This window comes from Pinus tabuliformis, chromosome 7, assembly GCF_031772625.1.
Source record: "Pinus tabuliformis cultivar Carrire ecotype Pingquan chromosome 7, CPIR1, whole genome shotgun sequence".
Lineage (NCBI taxonomy): Eukaryota > Viridiplantae > Streptophyta > Pinopsida > Pinales > Pinaceae > Pinus > Pinus tabuliformis.
The window spans coordinates 1868209644-1868231180 of record NC_142293.1 but is presented as its reverse complement, the minus strand read 5'-3'; the positions used below and the strand labels follow the sequence as shown (position 1 = coordinate 1868231180).

The window sequence follows — 21537 nt, the reverse complement described above, 5'->3', positions numbered from 1 at the left end:
ATATGCACAAGACTGCATTTGCACAATCATCACAGATTCAACATGTACAACATATACAACATATTCACAACAATACTACCACACATTCGAAACTACATTGTCTTTACCAAGAAACCTTGCTCCCATTCTCTTATCAATGCTTACCCTAGCATGTCACAAGCCACACTACTTTCACTTTGCTGATGTATCCTTCAACATTACCTGACATAACATAAACATAGGCATAACAAAAGTATACAATACGAAATCATATCCACATGATACTGACCTCATATATTTGTGGTGACTACTCTTCCCAATTGATTTCTCATGAACAACGAATCTCTTCATGCCATTCACTTGCGTAAGCAAGTGTTCCTCCATAACAATGATCCCTAACAATCCCTATCGGATAGTGACATAGATACATACATACACACATGTATAATCGTTAACATAAAACAATCATTACCTTGTCAGACAACGACATACTTACATGTATAAACATCAACATAATCATGATCATAGCATAATTACTAAATACCAAGGTCAAGGTTAAGAGAACTTTCTTTATTCATACACATCATTAAGAGTTCCCAACGTAGCCAAGATATATGACACCTCAAATCCATTTACTTACCTTTTCCTATTACCTTTCTTATGACTATACTACCACTGTCCATTTACCACAATGAACCCAACCAGTCCAACCGACTGTCATAGCCTTACCTTCTGCTGCGCTTACTCATGCACCAAGCTTCATCTGAATTTTACATTACCTTTCGGGTACCACACATGTCTCCCCGAGCTCCATCAACTTTCCTCTTTCCCAACCAATTCCCAAGAATCAAAACACAAAAGGCAAGACAAGAAACAAACAAGAAGAAGACCATAAAAACCAATAACAACATGACTATGAAAACAAAGTGGCATATCTATGCATTAGACACAATCAAAATTGCAAATCAAGCACAACAATCTCAAAATACCAAAAGCACAAGACTAACAACAAACACCATGACTCAATCCCCATAATTCCCAGGGAAAGCTCAACTCGAGCCTTCTTCAAGATTTCATGGCAATCTCTCTTGCCATGCAACTCCCTGCATTATATTTCCATAAACACATATTTGTAAGTGCATATATAACATAACAATACACAAGTTACCTTATCTTATTGTGCCAAGCACATTGCTTGCAAATGATCACATCCACGCCATCTCTCAAGGGACTCCAATCCTTTAACAGATCCACTTGTAGCTAGAGACTAGCTAATTTACCTGTCAAGTATGTGTCCATGAATATAACACATGTCCACATAATGTCAAACAAAATCAAGGTTAATAAGACTTCCTGGATGCAAATCATTCATTCATTTGGAATTAGGGTTTCCAAACATATCCAAATGAATTCTTGCCCAATTCTTTTCTTTTACCTTGCTGCAAGCGAGTCTTACGATGTACTGTCACATCACACAATTGTTAGTTATATAAATACATCAATTATTACATTGTCATGTTGATACCAAGCATGTTCCCTACAACTGCCCCCACATGTAAACCACATGTTCCAAATACCAAGAAAATCATATCTATCAATTTGAAATCAACCATTACCAAGACTAACAATCATGTCATAATCCATAGTCAACTCATAGTCATTAGTCATAATACTACAACTATCACCTACTATACTCAAGTACATATCAACTGTCTCAACACATATATATTAGTACACTCATCTTAAAACAATATCATTTGAACACATACTCATATTATGAAATTCATCAAACATTCAACCAAATTGCAAACATACCATGTTAAATAAATCAACTAGACACCAAACATTCAAACACCAAATAGATGTCATAGTCAAAAAGTCAAGCACCAAGTAGACGACAATAAGCAGGCTCATACCTTAATGCATCTCAAGGGAGGCAATCTCATCTGCACAATCAATCCAAGTTAGCACGATACAACTTCATAACATATCAACTCAAACATAAATCATGATATCCCTAACAGTAACTAACTAACATGTTCACGTCATATTCTCATAAGCATTTGTCATTCATGCATAACACTCACATATGCAAAGTCAATCTAGATTAGTATGAGACCATCTCACAAATATTTTGGTTCATACCCGAATATCGCAGCCATAACCATCTACATAGGTCAAACTAGGTTAACACAATACATATAACATCAAGACCTTCAAGGCAATGAACGTAACCATCACGCATATGATCAATCCAAATTATAACATCAATATCTCAATGAAATGACCCTAATCGTCATATAACAACAAAAATCTATATATCATACTCATCAATAATATATAACATAATCATCAAGTTATTTAACATGAAGAACAAAAGAAATGCATACAACCATATGTTACTATCATTCATGACTATTTGACATGTGTGCATATAACTACACTAACCATCTAACATATATCATGAATGTAACCATAACATCAAAAGACATGTACATAAACCTAATGTATATAAACCTAATGCATATAAAAATGCTTAACTTACATACCTGCATGCTCACATGCAATACCTATATCATGATCTGCCCTTGCCTCAAGGTCCAATGCTGCAACTTCACTTTGATGATCTGCATCTTTTGCTTTATCTCAACCAACACATTAGCATCATAACAACCAATAGCATCATGATGACCTAAATTGCATACAATGACTTCACAATTCATGTTTGACCTACTATACACGCATAATCATAATTGAGACCATACCTGCATAGAAACTACATATATACATATAACACATGAGCACAAAACCATGTATACCCCCTTCTGGCTAGAGTCCATTGATCAATGCATGACCATATCAACTACACAAACCATGACCTCATGCATGACAACAACCATTACTCCATTGTACACATTGCCATATGCAACCAATAGTATACATAAGCAATGCGAAATCAACTACACCTACGCATAAACGCATGTATTCGAACATAAGCGATCAATTCTTGTAATCAACCTACAAGACTTATATATGTAATCCAAAATATTTAAAAAAAAATGTAACCTAACATACAAGGATGTAAGTAGGTATCATGAAATCAACATGTAAGCAATGTCTAACCATATACAACTAGTCACATACTCATGAGAGATGCATTCCACAAAATCAATATCAAATTCTCCATGATAACCATACTACAACCATAATCAATCATCAAGAAAATGAAACAAGCACATGAAATGCAAGTATAAAAGACACACATGCAACTGACATGCATGCATGACTAACACATTCAACCCATCGAGTCCGAGAGTTGAACCATGCTCTGATACCACTCCGTAACACCCTCTTCCCACATCTACCCAAGCAACCGTCTAGCCGGGCCAACACATGCGACGAGAGGCCACTATGATAAGATTCAACCTCCTTGGTGAGTTTAAGGAAATGGAATCGACGGAACATCACACACAGTCATCCAACATCATCCAAATAACCTTCAGGAGAAAAATCAGCCACTTAGACTTCCTATCCCTTGGTCCCACTACTATTTGAGAAAATTAAGGGCATGGTAACTCTCCCTAGACACTGCCTAGGTGAGTTAGTTTCAGGACTAATGCTCCTCAGACACTGCCCAGGTGCTTTATAACGCTTCCCAGACACTGCCTAGGCGAGTTAGTCTCAGCAGTACTACTAGCATTCCGGGATTTGAGCCACCTTTTTCGGCCCAGAGCTCGGGACACTGCCCAAAATGGAATGATCACTTAGAATTAGTAAGGATGCAAGGAAACAATGATGCAAAAGAAATAATATGAACAAGATCATCACGAGACCCCTACTAACCATGACAGACATTTCGTCAAACATATCATCAACATGTAACCTACATGTGTAAATAACAGAATTAAGTGTAGGGATCTCATACTTATCTGAGAATCGCTATGAACCATTGTTCCCTCATGCCATTTGTTGCATTGTCCTCCATTAACTGATAAACACATTATCCATTCATATACAAGTAAAAACATGCTGAGAGCCATACAAAGCTGCTGTCATGAAATGTGCATATAACCAGCATAATAGGAACAGAAATACAATAAAAATATTAGCCATCAAATCCATAAATACATCAATACCTTTACACATGAAAAACAAGGGAATGGGTTTCTCATTAATGAATAAAATGAACCAACCGAAGATAGGACTACCACGTTCCACCCGACCGTAGAATGGCTAAGCCAAATGTCTCTTCAGCGATTCACCCCCATGCCATATTCCAAGCATGAATGTGGGATCTCATAGAACACATCATTCAAAACTCATCTAGGGCCTCTAGAGGCCATCCACCTCAACCCATCAAACAATGATTCCACCTCACGGTCAGACATCATGAAAAACCATCATCAGATTGGTCTTCATCCAAGCCTTCCAGGGCTTCTAGAGCGTTTGTCCAACCAAGGCTTCCAGAACTAGTAACTCAACCCACAACTTATGCAGGGCTTCCAGAGCGTTTGTCCAACCAAGGCTTCCAGAACTAGTAACTCAACCCACAACTTATGCAGGTCTTCCAGAGCGTTTGTCCAACCAAGGCTTCTAGAACTAGTAACTCAACCCACAACTTATATAGGGCTTCTAGAGTGTTTACCCAACCAAAGCTTCCAAGACAAGTAACTCAACCCACCAAGGGCTTCTAGAGCGTTTGTCCAACCAGGGATTCCAGGACTAGTAACTCAACCCAAGCTGTTACAGGGCTTCCAGGACTAGTAACTCAACCCAAGACGTTACTGGGCTTCCAGAGCGTTTGTTCAACCAGGGCTTCTAGGACTAATAACTCAACCCAAACTAAGGAAACATGAGAACCAACCAAAACAAAGCAATGAACGTAAACCCACAATCACCATGGCTATCTAGGAAATGGCAAGGCTAGGCAATGCACTGTCAATCCAGGCAATCTTCCATGCCAATGATAGATCACAACTAAGAAACCACATGAATGTGTCGTGCATGCCAAAACTAGGTAAGAAACCATACATGCAACTCGATACCTGCAAGAAAATCTGATGTAGCTGCTGATGCCGATGCCCTCTTGCACTTTCCTGCTCTTCCATTGCCTTCTTGCTCCAAGAATCCAAGTATGCCACACCCTCCAAGAGTGCTCCAAGAAAACTCTAAGTAGCCAAGAGCATGAGAGAGAGAGAGAATAATGACAGAGCTCCAAAATTGAACTGAAAAAAGCTTTCCAACTCATCCTCATAAGCCTTTTTATGAATGAGGCCTCTATTTTCTTCATATTCTATTATTTTCCTTCATTTTCCTCTTCACATGCAACTTGTGACCTTTCACCTTCTTTTTCTCCTAATTTACATGATTTTAATAAATAAATGTGCCAAATGCCTTTTAATGCCTTAGCCATTTCCTTTGCCAATTTCCTTAGCCATAAACAATTAGATGAATACCCCCTAGGATGTCTTGCCCAACATTCAGATTGGAATACGTGTCACAGTTATCCGTGGTTATTGTTTTTAACATTTGTTACATGGCATTTTCACTAGAGTTGTTACAGAACCCTCCCCCTTGGGGAAACACCGTCCTCGGGGTTCAATGACACCTATAACCAACATGTATGCTAAAAGCATAACATAGTTCCCATGGAGATTTATAATACAGCTCGTTGCAACATTTACAATGACCAGCTGCTAAAATAAAACATCATGACTACATGACAACATACCACATAGTGGGGCTTTATAATCCAACTCATTACAATATTTGCAATAGTCATCCGTGGTTATTGTTTTTAACATTTATTACATGGAATTTTCACTAGGGCTGTTACAGACCTCCACTCCCAAGTCTTTATCTTTTGCAAACATTGGATATGTGATCACAATGTACACTCTTTTTTATGATGAAAATCTATTTGCACCAATTTACACAAAAAAAAGCGATATTATTCAATTCCCACAGATTACCTCTTCTCAACATTGATACAAATGTGAACAAAGGGTTAAAATAAACCACATTTAAAAAAAAAATTCCATCCTAAAAAGCTAAAACCAAAATTAGATTAACATCCAAATAATACTTATCAATAAAATAACACAATATAATAATAAGTCTCATAAAATAAATAAATTATTTACCTTTATAACTAGTAATGTCTAATTCCTAACAATACCCAATTACGAAATAGGAAGGAAGTACATATAAAACCCACTTTAAAAGGGCATAAATCTTAAAGTAAATGCAAGTATCATACCGACTTAGATCCATTTTAATTTCAGAGGGATTAAATCTCTTTTTACTATACAATGTTTGTGTATCAAGAGATTTGATCGCTCTTGAAATTTTGTAGATCTAGTTAAAACAAATCTAAGGTAGAAAGTTAAAATAGATCTAGAATGTTAGGTTTGAGACTTTTGTGATCCATAATGTAGATAAATGTCTTTCGGATTAATCACATTTTCAGGATTGGGTCGACGTTTCAAACCAACTAATGTGGTTCATCCTCAAGACAAGGTGGAAAAAATCATACAATCTTCATGAATAAATAGTAGGGATGCATCATTGTCCACGGTTAAAACTAGCCGTTGGGGACTAGCCGTTGAGAACTAGCAGAGGGAGATTAGGTAGCTAGAGATCCTAAAAAAGGGAATATTTAATATTTATTAGTTGTAAATTCTATTTAATTTTTATTTAATAAAATATAATAAATATAGTTATAAAATTGGTTTACCAATATTTATAAAATAGTTGTTAGGATATAATATTAAATCATAATAAATTATAAGAGACAGTTATATAACTAATCTTAAAAAGGTATAATGAGGTTAAGAATACTCATAAAAATAATAAGAGGGTTTAGAATGATATTCAAGACTAATACAAATTATAAAGGGAGGAAAAAATAAAATATAGTTATAAAAGTGGTTTACCAATATTCATAAAATAGTTGTTAGGATATAATATAATAAATTATAAGAGACATAGTTATATAACTAAACTGAAAAGGGTATGAGGAGGTTAATAATATTCAAAAAAATAATAAGAGGGTTTAGAATAATATTGAATACTAATAAAAATTATAAAGGGAGAGGAAAGAATATAAAAAAAAATAAAAAATATTTAGTTAAGGAAAACAAAAGGAGCACAATATAAGTAAGATAAATATAAAGAATTAAGAAGCAAGAGAATTAATAAAGATAACCAATCGAGAGATGAAAAGAGGGGAGAGGAAGGAATAGTAAAAAAGGAAGAAGGGGGAGGAGACAAGAGAATCATAAGGAGAGGGCCGAAATCCAGCTCCTGCTAAGCTTCCAACCATCATCTCTGTTGAGATTTCTGGCATGCCTCTCAATTTCGATGGCCTCCCTAAGTTTCCTATGGTGGAAATGATCAACTCTAGCAATGACTTTGGAATCCTCAATACAGACATGGTGCTTGGATTTCACCACATGCTCAGCTAAGGCCAATAAGCGGAAACGATTGTGCCTTATGTCTGCAACATGCTCATGGATCCTTTGGTTAATTGAACCACCCATTTCTCCAATATATGAAATACCCTAAGAACATGGTACCAAGTAAACACCTTTCACGTCCTTTGGGTCTAAAAAGTCTTTAACTGTGCCAAGAGAAATGGCTCTAAGAAGTTTGAACGAAGATCTAGAATAATTTAATTTCCTATGTCAATACCATATGTTCTCAATATCATGAACTATTTTTATTTTCATTATTTTATTTTAACCCAATTTAAATATCTATTTTTATATAATTAATTTTATTTTTTCTTATATTTTAATTTTATATAATTAATTTTATTTTAATATTTTAATTTAATTTAATGTTATGTAAATTAAGTTAGTTAAGATATTAAACATTACATTACAATCTGCTGAGAGAGCTTACACACTGCATATTTAAAAGTAGTACCATTCACAAGGTATGTTTTGGTTTGTTTTTCTTTACTACTTGAAAATAATACCATTCGAAAGGTATGTTTCGGTTTGTTTTTCTTTACTACTGAAAGAAGGCGTTCGGTCTCAACAATGGCGTTGGCCTCACTCTCCAAAAGAATTTGTACAGATATCTCTTCATATTCTCTGAACCCTTATTCTCCCCTCCGCAACATCATATCTCGGAGCATCTCGAAGCAGCCTCGATACCTAAGTAAAGCAGTCGTTCTAACTTCTTCGAACAAATATTGACATTGCACTTGGTTTTCTTTAAATTTGTTTTACCATTCTGATAGTTCAATGTGGAAACAGAGGAAGTGGGTTTACCGGATTTTTTAAAGGCTGTCGGCAATGGAGTGGAGGCCCATGGTGAAAAGCTAGCAAATGAGGTGGGAGACCTGCAAAAGCTCCTGGAGACCAGGACCATGACGCTCAAGAAGTTAGGAATCCCTTGCAAACATGTATGCTATCCCAACTTTAAGTCCATGGAATGATGGCATTGTTGTCTTTTGAAATTAGAGATCAATTGGTTTGAAGGCTGTATTGCTATTAATATAAGTTAAATCTGCAATCTCTGCACAATGAATCATTGTAGCAGATGTAAAGTTATCGACAATGCTTTTTATATCTAGGGAACCAATTACCTTTTTTCCCTAGATAAGCAAATGCTTCCTCTAGACTCCATAAACACTACAATTGAACCCAATAAAACAAGCACCACAAATGACACAACTCTTGAAGGGCAAACTTTGATCCCCGCCGTGCCTGTGCATTGCTACACCTCCACACAGTTCCATGAACTTAATTTCCACCATTGACTTGGGTACCTTGCTTAATGCCCTGGCCTGGGATTTTGGTTACAGACCCAAATCCACAAGTAGTTAGTCTTGAATTTCCTTTAACAAAGCTTCTGCGATAACTGGGTACTCTTCCATCAAAATCACCTAAATCACCTGGGACTTGGACTTGGTCTCAACCCTTTTTATTCTGCACCCCGGGGATTTGAACCTTGGTGGGTGCCCTGTCGCACCACGGTTTTTGCTGCTGAACCACAATTGTATTGGCACCGTTTGAGGTTTTACTTAGGGTTTGCCTGAATGTGTATTCCCGGATTTTCCTCCTATTTTTCATCTGCATCATGTGCTCCGCTTTTGTTCTCCACAGTTTTGATGCTCTTTTTTCTTTTCTCGGACTATCATAGTAATCTCATGAACACCCATTTCTCATCAACTATTGTTGTTTTTACTCAGCTGCCTTTTTGTGTTGGAATTTTGTTTGTTCATTGCCAAATCAGATACGAATATAAATTAAAACTAATTGCAAGACAAAATAGCATGTTGACTATGTAAACCGTTTAGCAGCAAGTAGTCATCATATTATGTTAAAATTGGCACCTAGGGCCAAACTCCATGTGAGTCATCTTATTTATGGCAATTGATATTTTTCTTGGTTTCCTTTCGTCGAGAGGTGTAGGATTGATCTAACGATCATCCGATTCCGACATGTATTCATGGAGATATGAATTTATTTGTATTTCTTGACAATTTGTCAAGGTCGGCCAGCGAGTTAAATTGTGTTGCACACCCCCAGCTAAACCTCAACGTTGCATATAAAAAAAGGAGCCATTGTGTCTCATTTCACCATCACTCATCTCATCATCTTTTCTCTCCTAATCTGATTGGGCAAGCGTAGGAGCAACTAATCTCTCACACGTGCAAAGAAGAGGATGGATTTCTGTTTTAGGGCTGCGTTGACAGACAGTTGACTGAGCTGCTGGGTAATGCATTGACCTTGCGTTGACTATATCTTGACTTTCTGTTTTGGATGATATGTTGACCAACGTTGACTGCTTAGGGAGGCTGTGACTTTTGTTGATTGCTGTTTGACTGTTGACTGAGGGTTGTTTTGGGCTGCATATACTTGCTGTTGGAGGCCGAGTTCTCCTAGGATGTCTTAAGGTCATTGATGAGTTGTTTGACTAGCTTTGACCTTGCTGATTTGATTTATGCTGCTGCTGTTATAAATCATAGAATTGATCAAAGGGTTACCCCGCATTGGGGTTTGTCCCTGGCTAGCTGCCACATCTTGTGTTTCTTGTCTTGGCTTGTTTTCTGTCGATTTTATTTATGTCCTATCAACATTTTACTTATATGTTAATGTGATTGCTATATTGAGAATTGACATCGGGCTAATAAGAAGAATTGAAGTAAATTTCTCTAAGCATAGAACATACCATAATGTAACATGGTATCGGAGCTGAGGTGAAGACAAAGCCCAAGCAACAACAAGAGCAATCACCGAACACAGTTGGAAAAAGTCAAAAGGCTTCATGGGTTTCTCATCGCACTTCCCCGTCGAAGACAAGCTCCGTGAGAACTCTGACTATCACGGATGGAAGATGTCCCTTGATCTGATATTGGAAGAGCAAGAAGTGTTGGACTATGTGAGAGACAAAATTATGGAGCCTCTATCAAATGCACCGGTTGCTACAAAGAACAAGTACACTAGGGGTGAAGTCAAAGCAAAGAAGATCATCCAGGACTGTATTGACAAGCATCTGGTGGTCTACGTTTCCGAGTTGAACACCTCCAAGGAAATCTACGATAGATTGGTTAGCTTGTTTAAAGTTAGTGATGCAAATCAAGTTTTGTTCCTCAAAAATAAGCTGAAAGATATTAAGAAGGGCAAAGATGAGTATATTCAATCCTACTTCTTAAGGATCACTGAGATCAAGAATGATCTCCTATTGATTGGAAAAGTCATTGCTGACAGGGAACTGACTATCACTACTCTTAGAGGACTCCCATTCGAACCACTCTTCTCAACAACGATCGAATTCCGGGATTTGAGGAATTGATGGCAAGATGCATTCAAGAAGAGACAAGGATGGTGGAGCAAGAAATGCCTTCAAGCAAAGGCAACCCTACTGCTTTCTCCTCTCAAGCTAAAAGGAGAAATAATTCTGGGTCTAAATTCAAAGGAAAGGCCAGATTGAAGGGTGGAAGAAAGGGAAGATGCTTCGCTTGCAATAAATTTGGCCACTATGCAAGGGAGTGTCCAAATAGGAAGGACACATCTCATGACGATGATCAAAATCACTCTTGGGGCAACTCCAACCACAATCAAAGGAATGGCAGGTTCAATGGCAAAGGAAAGAGGAATGCCAGAAATCAAGGAAGTGGTCAACCCTCCAAGAAAGCAAGGAACTTTAGGCATAAATCAAATGTTGTTAACAATAAGCAAGATGAATATTATCTGATATCGACCCTCTCCACTACCTCTCCTCCGGACTCATTGGGCAATTGGCTTATTGATAGTGGTGCCTGACGGCATTTCACTGGTTACAAGGAAGCTCTCTCTAATCTGATAGAGAAGGAGACAAACTTGAGATTATTCTTGGAGACAATTCCACCTATTTCGTAAAGGGTGTAGGGAATGTTACTCTTCAATTAAATCAGGGTAACACAATTCATTTGCAAGAAATCCTATATGTAAATGATCTCAAGAAGAACCCGATGTCCATTTCGGCAACGGAAGACAAAGGCTACAAGGTGGCCTTCATCGATGGCAAGGTACGTGTGTGGAAAAAGAATTTTAAAGATGCTTTTATTCTTGGGTTTCAAGTTGACTCTTTATATCAAGTTGGAGGAAGTCCGTTGGGAGTCATGTCTTGCGACACATCTCTTCAGTCTGAACTATGCTTGAATTCAAAATAGAGCATGAAGGTGTATGTCCGGGATGTGCCGAAGGAAAGCTCAAAAGGGGACCATTCGCCTCAAGCCATAGCAAGACCTCTGATATTTTGTAATTGGTTCACTCCGACACATCTGGTATGATGCCTGTGAACTCTTTGGGAGGATATTTATATTATCTCACTTTTACAGATGACTATTCTTGCAAGACTTGGATATACTTCTTGAAAAAGAAGGATGAATTGTTCTCTTAGTTTCGTCACTTCAAAGCCTTGATCGAGAATCAAACCGAGAAGAGGATCAAGATCCTAAGGACTGATAATGGGACCTTGTATGAATCTAATGAGTTCCATGACTTTTGCAAAGAGGCTGGCATTAAGAGGGAGACCACAACACCATACATTCCTAAGCAGAATGGTGTGGCGGAAAGGAAGAATTGTACGATTGTGGAAGCTATTCGTGCCATGTTCCATGATCAAAGGCTTCCGAAGTTTCTATGGGCCGAAGCTGCGAATACCGCCGTATATGTTCAAAATCGATGTCCTCATCAAGCATTGGATTCCAAGACACCCGAAGAGATGTTCATTGGTAAGAAACCTGATGTCTCTCATTTTAGTTGATTTGGGGTAGCATCAAATGTGCTCTAGCCATGAAAATTGGTGGAGAGGCTAAAGCACATGAGATCTCTAAGACCCAGAAATGGTTTGGGCAGATTCAGACTAGTTTGGAAGATATTAAAATAATCAATATTTTAATGGAGTTCCTAAGTCTAAACTTAAGAAAAATAAAATATTAATGGGGATTAATATAAAACTGGGTTAGAATGTTCCAAAAGTCATGGATCAAGCCAAATCTAATCTTAGCTGTTGATTAGAGATTTAATCTCGGTCGTTGATGGACCAACGAGAAAAGTATAAGAGAAGGCTTGAGGGTCAGTTGGAGAACACACCAAAGTGATCACTCATTCGATTTTTTAGAGCGGGGTTTGCTAAGAGAAATTGAATCAGTGATCAGTAGTGAGGAGCAGTGAATACATAGTAGAGAGGCAGAGTTAGTACCAGAAAGACAGCGCAGAGCCTGGAGAGGTTGACACAGAGGCAGCTGGGTGCTACGCAGAGGCAGCTGGGAGCTGCGCAGAGCCAGGAGAGGCCAGCGTGGGTGATGCAGAGGGTCTAAGGGCTGACGCAGAGGCTTCAGTAGTTGCGCAGAGGCTAGCAGAGCTGACGCAGGGCCAAGAGGCAATGCTGGGAAGATTTTCGTGGCGCAGACTGGGTGCTGGTGAGTCGGGAAGGGTGATGCAGTCCCTATCAGAGTGACGCAAAGCAGTGGAAGCTGCAATTGTTGCTGTGGGATCATTCATCCGGTGATTGATCAACCAAAATATCTGTCTCCGAGGAGAGGTACTACTGCCGAGGGCATTCTCTGTTGGGTGAGCCATTTCTGGGTCTAAGGGCTGACGCAAAGGATTCAGTAGATGCGTAGAGGCTAGCAGAGCTGACGCAGGGCCAAGAGACAGTGCTGGGAAGATTTTCGTGGGGCAGATTGGGTGCTGGTGAGTCGGGAAGGGTGACACAGAGCAGTGGAAGCTGCAATTGTCGCTGTGGGATCGTTCATCCGGTGATTGATCAGTCGAAATATCTGTCTCCGAGGAGAGGTACTACTGCCGAGGGCATTCTCTGTTGGGTGAGCCATTTCTGGCACCCTGGTTGTATTCTGAAAACTACATAATAATAAAACCCTCTGAATAGTTGCACCAGTTTTCCCGCATTGGGTTTTTTCCGGGGACATTGGTCCAAAAATAACGGTGTCACTTGTGTGCTTGTTTTCTTTTAGTTGATGATCTGTAGATGTTGATACTGTACTTGTGTTTATTTTCAGTATTTACATGGTAAATAACTTGTTAAGTAATTAAACAAGTAGGAAGAAATAAACCAGATAGTACAGGAAGAATTTCTAATGGGTTAAACTTAGAAATTCCAACAATATTAGAATATTTGGAAGTCATGTATATTTTCATGTTCTGAAAGAGAAAAGGAGCAAATTGGGTGCATCTGGAAGGAAGGGAATCTTCGTGGGCTATAGCAAAAATTCTAAGGGCTATAGAATCTATGTGGCTACTCAGAGGGAAGTTGAGATTAGTCATGATGTCACCTTTGATGAAGATATGGTTCTTAGCAAGTTTGAGAATCTTCCTATTCTAAGGAAAACTAAAGAAGCTGACACCAGGAAGCCGGATGAGAAGGAAGATGAGACGATGCCCGATGTGGAAGAACTTATGGATCCCATTGATCCTCCTCCGCAAGAGCGTTCCTCTTCTAGGAAGAGGCCCTCATGGCTTAGGGGGACACTTGATGATGCCGAAGGACATATTGCACCCAAAGGGATTTTCCGTGAAAGTAAGAAGCCGACCAAGTATCATGGATACTTGACCATTATGAGCACCATCATTCAAAATGAGCCTTCATTGTTCGAAGAAGCCGTGAAGCATCAAGTATGGAAGGATGCTATGAATGAGGAATACGAGTCCATCATGAAGAATGATGTCTGGGATGTGGTCCCCATGACAAAACTGTTGTCACATCGAAGTGGCTTTACAAGATAAAGCATGGAGCTGATGGGAGTGCTGAAAAGTATAAGGCTCGCTTTGTTGCTCGAGGCTTCTCTCAAAAGGAAGGTGTAGGTTATGATGAGATATTTGCACTTGTTGCCCGATACACCACCATTCGCTCGATCACAGCCCTTGCTGCTTCACAAGGATGGAACCTACATCAGATGGATGTCAAGATTGCGTTTTTGCATGGTTCGATTAAAGAGGAAGTCTATGTGGAACAACCCGAGGGGTTTGAGATTCATAATTAGGAATCTCACGTATGCAGGTTGAAGAAAGCTCTTTATGGGTTGAAGCAAGCACCCCGAGCTTGGTATGAGAGGATTTATAGCTACTTGATGAAGCTGGGATTCACTAGGAGTGAAGCCGATCTAAACCTTTACTTTAAGGTTGAGGATGATAAGCCTCTTATACTAGTGCTGTATGTTGATGACCTCTTTCTGACAGGTGCAGACCCTCTCATTCACAAATGTAAGAGGGAGTTGGCTTCCGAATCAGAGATGAAGGACCTAGGACTAATGCACTATTTCCTAGGGCTGGAGGTCTGGCAGAAGCCAGGAGAGATTTTCCTATCTCAAGGAAAATACGTGGTGAAGATTTTGGAGAGATTTGGTATGGTGGATTGCAAGTCCGTGACTACCCCGATGGAGCTTAACTTCAAGAAGTTATGTGGTAGGGCTACCGGACCTCCTTTGGGAAATGCTTTTGAGTTTCGTCAACTCATAGGAACATTGATGTTCTTGGTGAACTCTCGTCCAGATATATGTTTTGCAGTCAACACGTTGAGCCAATATATGGTTGAGCCTCATCACTCACATTGGATTGGTGCCAAGAATCTTCTGAGATATCTTTGGGGCAAAATCACTCATGGGTTGAGATACATTGCTGGAGATGTGAGGCTACATGGATATTCCGATACTAATTGGGCAGGTAGTGTGGTGGACCGAAAGAGCACTTTTGGTTGTTGTTTTTCTTTGGGTTCTGCCTCGATACCTTGGATGAGCAGGAAGCAAAAGTCGATGGCTTTGAGCACCGCTAAGGCAAAGTACATTGATGGCCTCTTGTGAGGTTGTCTGGTTGAGGAAGCTCTTCAGTGAGCTGTTTGGACATACGCTGGATACTACCATGATTGTATGCGACAACCAGAGTGGGATTTGTTTACAAAGAATCCTGTATTTCATGATTGCTCCAAGCATATCGATATCAGGTACCACTTTATCCGGGATATGGTACAACGAGGAGCAATAAGGCTCCATCATATTGGGACGGATGAGCAGGTCGTCGACATATTGACGAAGCCCCTGGGAAAGGTCAAAATCTTGACTTTCCGAGAACAGCTAGGAGTCGTTGAGAAACCCTCTTATGAGGGTCTTGTATGATTCATACATTGAGTTCTGGGAGCTTCGGGGGGCTTGGGGTACTTCTTGGAGCGACGAGTGACCATAGGGTGACTCACCTTCACCTAGTGTTGCGCTATGTACAAGGTGAATGATTCAACCTTCCCTTGTGATACCTCGTGGCGACATGTAGGCAAGATGAGTGGTTCATCCTTCTCCTGCTGAGACATCCTACCCATGTAGTCTGGGACTCATGGGAAGTGCCTCTCATCTGGCCAATGAGTAGGGAAATGAGGATAGGGTCCATAGTAGTACTGATGGATGCATCGTGTATCTTCCGTACTATCTATGCTAGGATGACATTGATCTGGGATCAATTGGAATTGACTTCAAGTCAGTAAGAGTGATATAACTCACTCTCTTTTGGAACTAATCTGGGATCAGTAAGAGTGGTATGACACACTCTCTTCATTGGGACTGACTTCGGGTCAGTAAGAGCGCTATTGGGCACTCTCTTTTATCTGGGACTGACTTCGGGTTAGTAGAGGATGGTATGATACATTCTCGATCATTTCTTCTTCTTCATGGTTCAGTAATGCAGAGTAGAGCCGAGTAGTGCAGGGCAGTGCATTTGATGGCAGAGATAGTACCGACAGACAGATGGATTAGCTGATGGAGTTCTCCCTAGTTGAGAGGGAGTGTTAAAATTGGCAACTAGGGCCAAACTCCATGTGGGTCATCTTATTTATGACAACTGATATTTTTCTTGGATTCCTCTCGTCGAGAGGTGTAGGATTGATTTAACGATCATTTGATTCCGACATGTATTCATGGAGATATGAATTTATTTGTATTTCTTGACAATTTGTCAAGGTCGGCCAGCAAGTTAAATTGTGTTGCACACCCCCAGCTAAACCTCAATGTTGCATATAAAAGGAGACATTGTGTCTCATTTCACCATCACTCATCTCATCATCTTCTCTCTCCTAATTTGATTGGGCAAGCGTAGGAGCAGCTGATCTCTCACATGTGCAAAGAAGAGGACGGATTTCTGTTTTAGGGCTGTGTTGACTGACCGTTGACTGAGCTGCAGGACTGTTGACCGTTGACAGAGCTGTTGGGTAATGCGTTGACTTTGCGTTGACTATATATTGATTGCGGATTTCTGTTTTGGGTGATACGTTGACCAAACGTTGACTAGTTAGGGCTGACCACAGGCTGTGACTTTTGTTAACTACTGTTTGACTATTGACCAAGGGCTATTTGGGCTGCATATACTTGCTGTTGGAGGTCGAGTTCTCCTAGGATGTCTTAAGGTCATTGATGAGCTGTTTGACTAGCTTTGACCTCACTGATTTGATTTATGCTGCTGCTATTATAAATCACAGATTTGTGATATTGTACTATCTCTCTCTCTCTGCTGAATTATTGAAGAATATAGAAGAATTGATCAAAGGGTTTCCCCACATTGGGGTTTGTCCCTGGCTAGCTGCCACATCTTGTGTCTCTTGTCTTGGCTTGTCTTTTGTCGATTTTATTTATGTTCTATCAGCATTTTACTTATATGTTAATGTGATTGCTATACTGAGAATTGACATTGGGCTAATAAGAAGAATTGAAGTAAATTGCTTTAAGCATAGAACATACCATAATTTAACATATTAACGTGGAATGAAATCTCCAACAAGGGATATTTAACTGTGAATTGAATAGGATTTGCATTTAAAAAGGCATTACAAAAACAACAATCACAAGCAAGGGGACCCACAAACCACATTGGCACTTCAAAGATATGTGAGTAAAGGAGTGAGGGAAGACGCTATCAGATTAATTTGGAGATTACACATGTCCTATGAAAGTACTGAAAACCCTCTAGATGTACTATTTTTGCCCCATTGACCAACTTTGTTGTCATTTGTTGGACACTCATAAAATTACCTCATCTTATCTCTACCTACCTTGCTTGCCCTAAACAATTTCTAAAGAAGCATTTCTTGTTGCTTGTAGCTTGAATTGGAGGGAAAGGGGCAGGGGAATAACAGATAAGACTAGCGGCCAAGATTTTGTTCATTATGGTGATAACGTAGTATCCTAAGAAAACCATCTCCGAAACATGCTTTCAAATTTGTGCAGATCTAATCCCACAAAGTCTTTAAGGGCACATCAACTCCAAATTTAATACCCAAATATCGTATTAGGTGTCATGGTGGGATAACCTTCCATCTTGTAACTAATCAAATGAGAAAGTCTTCTTGACCTAGAGTAAGAACCTCTTTCTTTTCTCCACTCACTCTTGCATTGTTTACTTTAGCGAAAAATGTCTAGACAACACGTTCTTCCTTTTGGGCTGAAGGTTGAAGTTTGAACCATTTGCTGTGAAAATTTCAAGCTCTAGATGACTAACATGCTTATGATCTCAGTCAAACAACTAGATTGCTGAGATTAAATTTTAGACCATAGCATCAATCACACAATAGCTATAAATTAAATAGCAAAAGCATATATAATTTCACAAGTAGACAGCTAATTACTCCTTCAAATAAGCTTTTCATTCCTTTCTAAAACTTGTAAGGAGGCCTTCACAAGCTGCCCACAAAAAACAACGCTCTATGGATGCTAAAAACACGGCCAACTTGAGCGAAACAATCTGTGTAGAGAGCATTACTACTGTATGGACTGCATGGCTTGTTCGTACGAACTGTACAGACACCTGTATTGTCTGTTCATAATATGTATGACTGTATAGATGGTACTGTGTGATTGTGTGGACTGTACCTTATGACTGTGCATGTTCATACCGTTTTACAGATCGGTACTGCAACTTGGATTCACCTCTGCCCGAACCCAACTCTCTCTCTCTCTTTGGTTGCTTAACTTGCGTAGCTGTTCATGTGTGTGAGAAAGCCTCTACCGTGACCTGTCTTTATACTTTTAGCAGAGAATCTAATTTTGAGATTACTCCTAGTCTATGTCATGCATAAGACACTCATTTAGAATCAACAGCTAAATATAAGACTCTCATTTTATTTTCACTAAAATGAAATACAAAATAGAGTTGCTTTTCAAAAATCATTTTTTTGAAAATATCTGAAACTACTTGCACATTCACACTGAATAGGAAGTTTCTGTCCGAGCTATAATTCTCAACACTCCCTCTTAGTGAGGAAGGCTTCTGCACCAATCCAAATTTGTGTCTGAGTGTCTCAAACTTTCCTTTTATGAAAGGCTTGGTCAAAATATCAACTTCTTGTTGATCCATGGGATTATTGCTGGAGCTTCATTGCTTCCTTTTGAACCTTGTCTCGTATGAAGTGATATATGATCTATATATGCTTGGACTTGTCATGACTTGTCAAACACTTGATTCTTAGAGAGTTTGATACAACTTTGATTATCATAGTAAATGGCTGTAGCTGCCAACTCTTGATCAAATAATCTTGGAAGTAATTTGCCAAGCTAGATGTCCTCGTAACTAGTAGTATGAGTTGCCGTGTATTCTACCTTTGCTGAGACAAGTGTCATAGAAGTTTGCTTCCACAATGCCATCGCTGATCTCAAGCTAAAGCAACACCCTGAGGTGCTCTTCCTGTCTGTTGCACTGCTTCCCCAATCTGAGTCTGAATAATTCTGAATCTTCACTTCACCACCTCCAATATATTTCAGACCATAATCCACTGTGCCCCTCAAATACTTGAGCATATGTTTTGCTACTACCCAATGCCCTGCCTTAGCTCCATCATGAACTGACTCAGGATGTTCATTGTAAAACATATATCTCGCTTGGTGTGGACCAATGCATCAAGGAACTCATCAGTGGTCTATACATCATGGGATCCACTATTTGAAACCTCTTCAGGATCTGAACTGCATACTTACCTTTACCAAGGAAAATCTCCCTTTGTCTCTACCAAACCTCCAACCCGAAGAAGTAATGCACCATGCCAATGTCCTTCACCTTGAACTCAATGACCATGTTTTCTTTGCACCTTTTAATGAGCTTCTTTGCTCTTGTAAAAAATAAGTCATCCACATATAACACCAAAATAAGTAGATCAGTCTGAACATATATATAATATAAATTAGAATTTGCTTTGCTTTTGGTGAAGCACATACTCTCCAGGTATGCATCGATCTTGGAATAACATGCTCTTGGTGTTTGTTTGTTAGACTTGTCTCTTAAGCCTACACACATGGGTCTCCTTTTTATTTACCTCAAATCCTTGAGGCTGCTCTATGTACACTTCTTCCTCAATGATCCCATTAAGGAATGTTGTCTTCACATCCATCTGATATATCCTCCATCCCATAAATGAAACCAAGGAGATAACAACTCTAATAGAAGTGTACCCATAAATGAAACCAAGGACATAACAACTCTAGTAGAAGTGTGCTTGGTGACTGGAGCAAAAGTCTCCCTCTTGCCACAAACCTTGCATAATCACCGTGTTTATGACAAACAAAGCGCTTTATTTTACTCAAGTCATTCTTTTTTGGCTGTGAGGTTGACTCTTCATTCCTTCACCTACCCTAATTGGGTCCTCTACCTTTTCCCTTATTTGACTGCCCGAATAGAGTTAGGTTCTCACCACCATCCTATTGTTGGCCTTTAAACCCATCCCATTCTCCTTTTGGATACAATCGTCCTAAAGCCTCTCAAAGTTAGGAAGGTTTTCTCAAGCGCAAATAATTTTGACAGATTATTCTCATTACTCTAGGAAACCATTCAATGCTATGCTCACTAGCTCTACATCTTTAACCTTCTTCCCACCTGCTCCAAGTTGATCACAAATATTTCTATTCATAATGTAACTGCTGATTGTGTTTGATATGGTTCTCACCACCATCCTCTTGTTGGCCTTCAGCTCCATCCCAGTCTCCATTTGGATACAGTCATCCTAAAGCCTCCTAAAGTTAGAAAGGTTTTCTCAAGCGCAAATACCTTTGACAAATTATTCTTATTACTATAGGAAACCATTCAATGCTATGCTCACTAGCTCTACATCTTCAACCTTCTTCCCAACTGCTCCAAGTTGATCACAAATATGTCTGATATTCATAATGTAACTGCTGATTGTGTTTGATATGGTCATGTCTATGGATTTGAGTTTGTTTCGCAATATCATCTTCTTGTTTATGTTCTGACGTTGGTAGAGATTAATAAGGCATTGAACATTTCCTTCATCGTCTTCTTCTCGGATACATGAGGGATAAGATGATCCTTTATGGCATTTGGGATCATTTGCTTGGTCTTCACCTCCTCCTTATTGTGAGCTGCCAACCCCTGTGGTTCTGTAGGTGGAGTCAGAGCGTCCTTGACTATATTCTAGAGATCATTCTCTTGTAGTAAAAATGTAACCCTCACCTTCCATGCTAAGAAATTCTAGTTACCATCCAATCTATCCTCAAACTCGAGGCTAACCTATGCCATCTTTAAGAACCACTACACAAACTCCCAAATCTAAAAATAAGTTTGGAATCCTGTAACTCCTAGTCCTTTTTGGCAGTTGTTTTACCATGATAAATCCTAGAACATCTCATTCAGAGAAGTTAGCTTTGATACCATGTGAAAATTTCAAGCCCTAAGTGACTAATTTTTTTTGATCTCAATCAAACAATTAGATTGCTTAATTTAATTAATACTGAAATTAAATTTCAGACCATAGCATGAACCACTCAATAGCTAGCAATTAAATAGTGGAAGCATAAATACAGGGAATTGCTCCTTCAAATCAACTTGTCATTCCTTCAAAAGACTTCCAATTAAGCTTTCACAAGCTTCCCAAAAAAAACAACATTGCATAGATACCAAAAACACCCTGAACTTAAGTGGAACAATTTGTTGAAAGACTATGGTTGTTGTATGGTTGTATGGATGACTGGATACGTTGTTTGTATGGATTGTTGTTAAAATTGGCAACTAGGGCCAAACTCCATGTGGGTCATCTTATTAATGGAAGCTGATATTTTTC

At 39.1% G+C, this 21537-nt stretch overlaps 1 protein-coding gene across 1 annotated transcript in view; it reads left to right on the top strand.

The window, feature by feature from the left end:
• The first annotated feature begins 7929 nt into the window (after positions 1 to 7929).
• LOC149255925 (uncharacterized) overlaps positions 7930 to 21537 on the top strand; it is a 111367-nt gene continuing 97759 nt past the window's right edge. Inside the window, exons 1-2 of the mRNA XM_089460600.1 lie at positions 7930 to 8145; positions 8244 to 8392. Coding sequence (XP_089316726.1) covers positions 8025 to 8145; positions 8244 to 8392 — 270 coding nt within the window. The 5' untranslated portion in view covers positions 7930 to 8024. The remainder of the gene's footprint in view (positions 8146 to 8243; positions 8393 to 21537) is intronic.